Raw genomic sequence first — 1122 nt, 5'->3', positions numbered from 1 at the left:
AGGCCCATGAAGAGCAGCAGCGCCTGGCTGGCCTGAGCGCCTCCCAGCCGAAGGGCGCGCCGTTCAGGAACAGCACCAGGTTGGACGTGACGCCGTAGAGGCGGCGCGCTCCAGCAGCTCGGTCAGCAGCACGGCCCCGCACGCCGCGCGCCGGCCAGCGAACGCCCCGGCAGCCGCCCGCCGCACGCCCAGCAGCGGCGCCCGCTCGCCGGCGCCCTCCATGCGTCGCGCCGCTCCGGCCGCCGGCCGCTCCCGAAAGGCCCCGCGCCACCCCAGTGCTAGACCGCCGGGTCGCACCGCCCCATTGGGCGGGATCGCTTCCGGTCCCGCCCCGGAAGTCGCGGAGGCGGGCTGCGGAGCTTGCGCCGAAGTGTCGGGCCGGCCGGCTGGGGCTTGCGGAGAGCGGGTCAGGCTTCCCTGGCGCGTTTGATGCCACCGCCTGGAGGACTCTCGCGGGGCGGCGGGGAACCGCGGTTGGCCGCGTCCTCCGGGCGCTCCCTGGCCTCGCCATGCCCTGATGTCAGCTTCACCCCGCCGCTCCAGGCTGTGCAGCCTAAGACGACCCCGACGTCGCCCCAGCACCCCTCAGCGGCTACTTGCCCCACGGAGAGCCACCGCTCCACCTGTTTCAGGTCTTACCGGAGATTTCCCCAGACCACCCTGTCACTGCCCCAGACCACCCCTGTCACGTTCTCACGCTTCCCGAGCGGTCGTTCCCGAGAAGCTCGCCACAGCCCATCCCATCCCATCACCCTTTCCCTGTAGAATCTGCAGCATGGTTGGTTGGTTGGTCTCCCGAGGCTGCACGTGTTTCCCATAGGTCCAGGCGGCAGAGATCTTGGCTGTCTTGCTCCTGTCCCCAGACCCCCGCACCTAGGAAAGTAGCACCTGGTGGAGTGGCAGCGTGTCCTTTAAAAGCAGCCCCAAGGGCTGAGGATGTGGCTCAAGCGGTAGCGCGCTCGTCTGGCATGCGTGTGGCCCGGGTTCGATCCTCAGCACCACATACAAACAAAGATGTTGTGTCCGCCGAAAAGCTAAAAAATAAATATTAAAAAAAAAATTCTCTCTCTCTCTCTCTCTCTCTCTCTCTCTCTCCACTCTCTCTTTAAAAAAAAAAAAAAA

The 1122-nt window shown here is 65.7% G+C and overlaps 1 protein-coding gene across 1 annotated transcript in view; it reads right to left on the bottom strand.

The window, feature by feature from the left end:
* The window catches only part of Slc15a4 (solute carrier family 15 member 4), a 23417-nt gene extending 23180 nt beyond the window's left edge, over nucleotides 1–237 (bottom strand). Inside the window, 3 exon segments of the mRNA XM_015505616.2 lie at nucleotides 1–43; nucleotides 46–99; nucleotides 102–237. The exon segment at nucleotides 1–43 is cut by the window's left edge and continues 5 nt beyond it. Coding sequence (XP_015361102.1) covers nucleotides 1–43; nucleotides 46–99; nucleotides 102–222 — 218 coding nt within the window. The 5' untranslated portion in view covers nucleotides 223–237.
* Nucleotides 238–1122: the final 885 nt, after the last annotated feature.

The sequence above is a fragment of the Marmota marmota genome, unplaced genomic scaffold (genome assembly GCF_001458135.2).
Source record: "Marmota marmota marmota unplaced genomic scaffold, marMar, whole genome shotgun sequence".
Lineage (NCBI taxonomy): Eukaryota > Metazoa > Chordata > Mammalia > Rodentia > Sciuridae > Marmota > Marmota marmota.
Note: the sequence above shows the minus strand (reverse complement) of the source record. Positions and strands in the feature narration are given on the sequence as shown.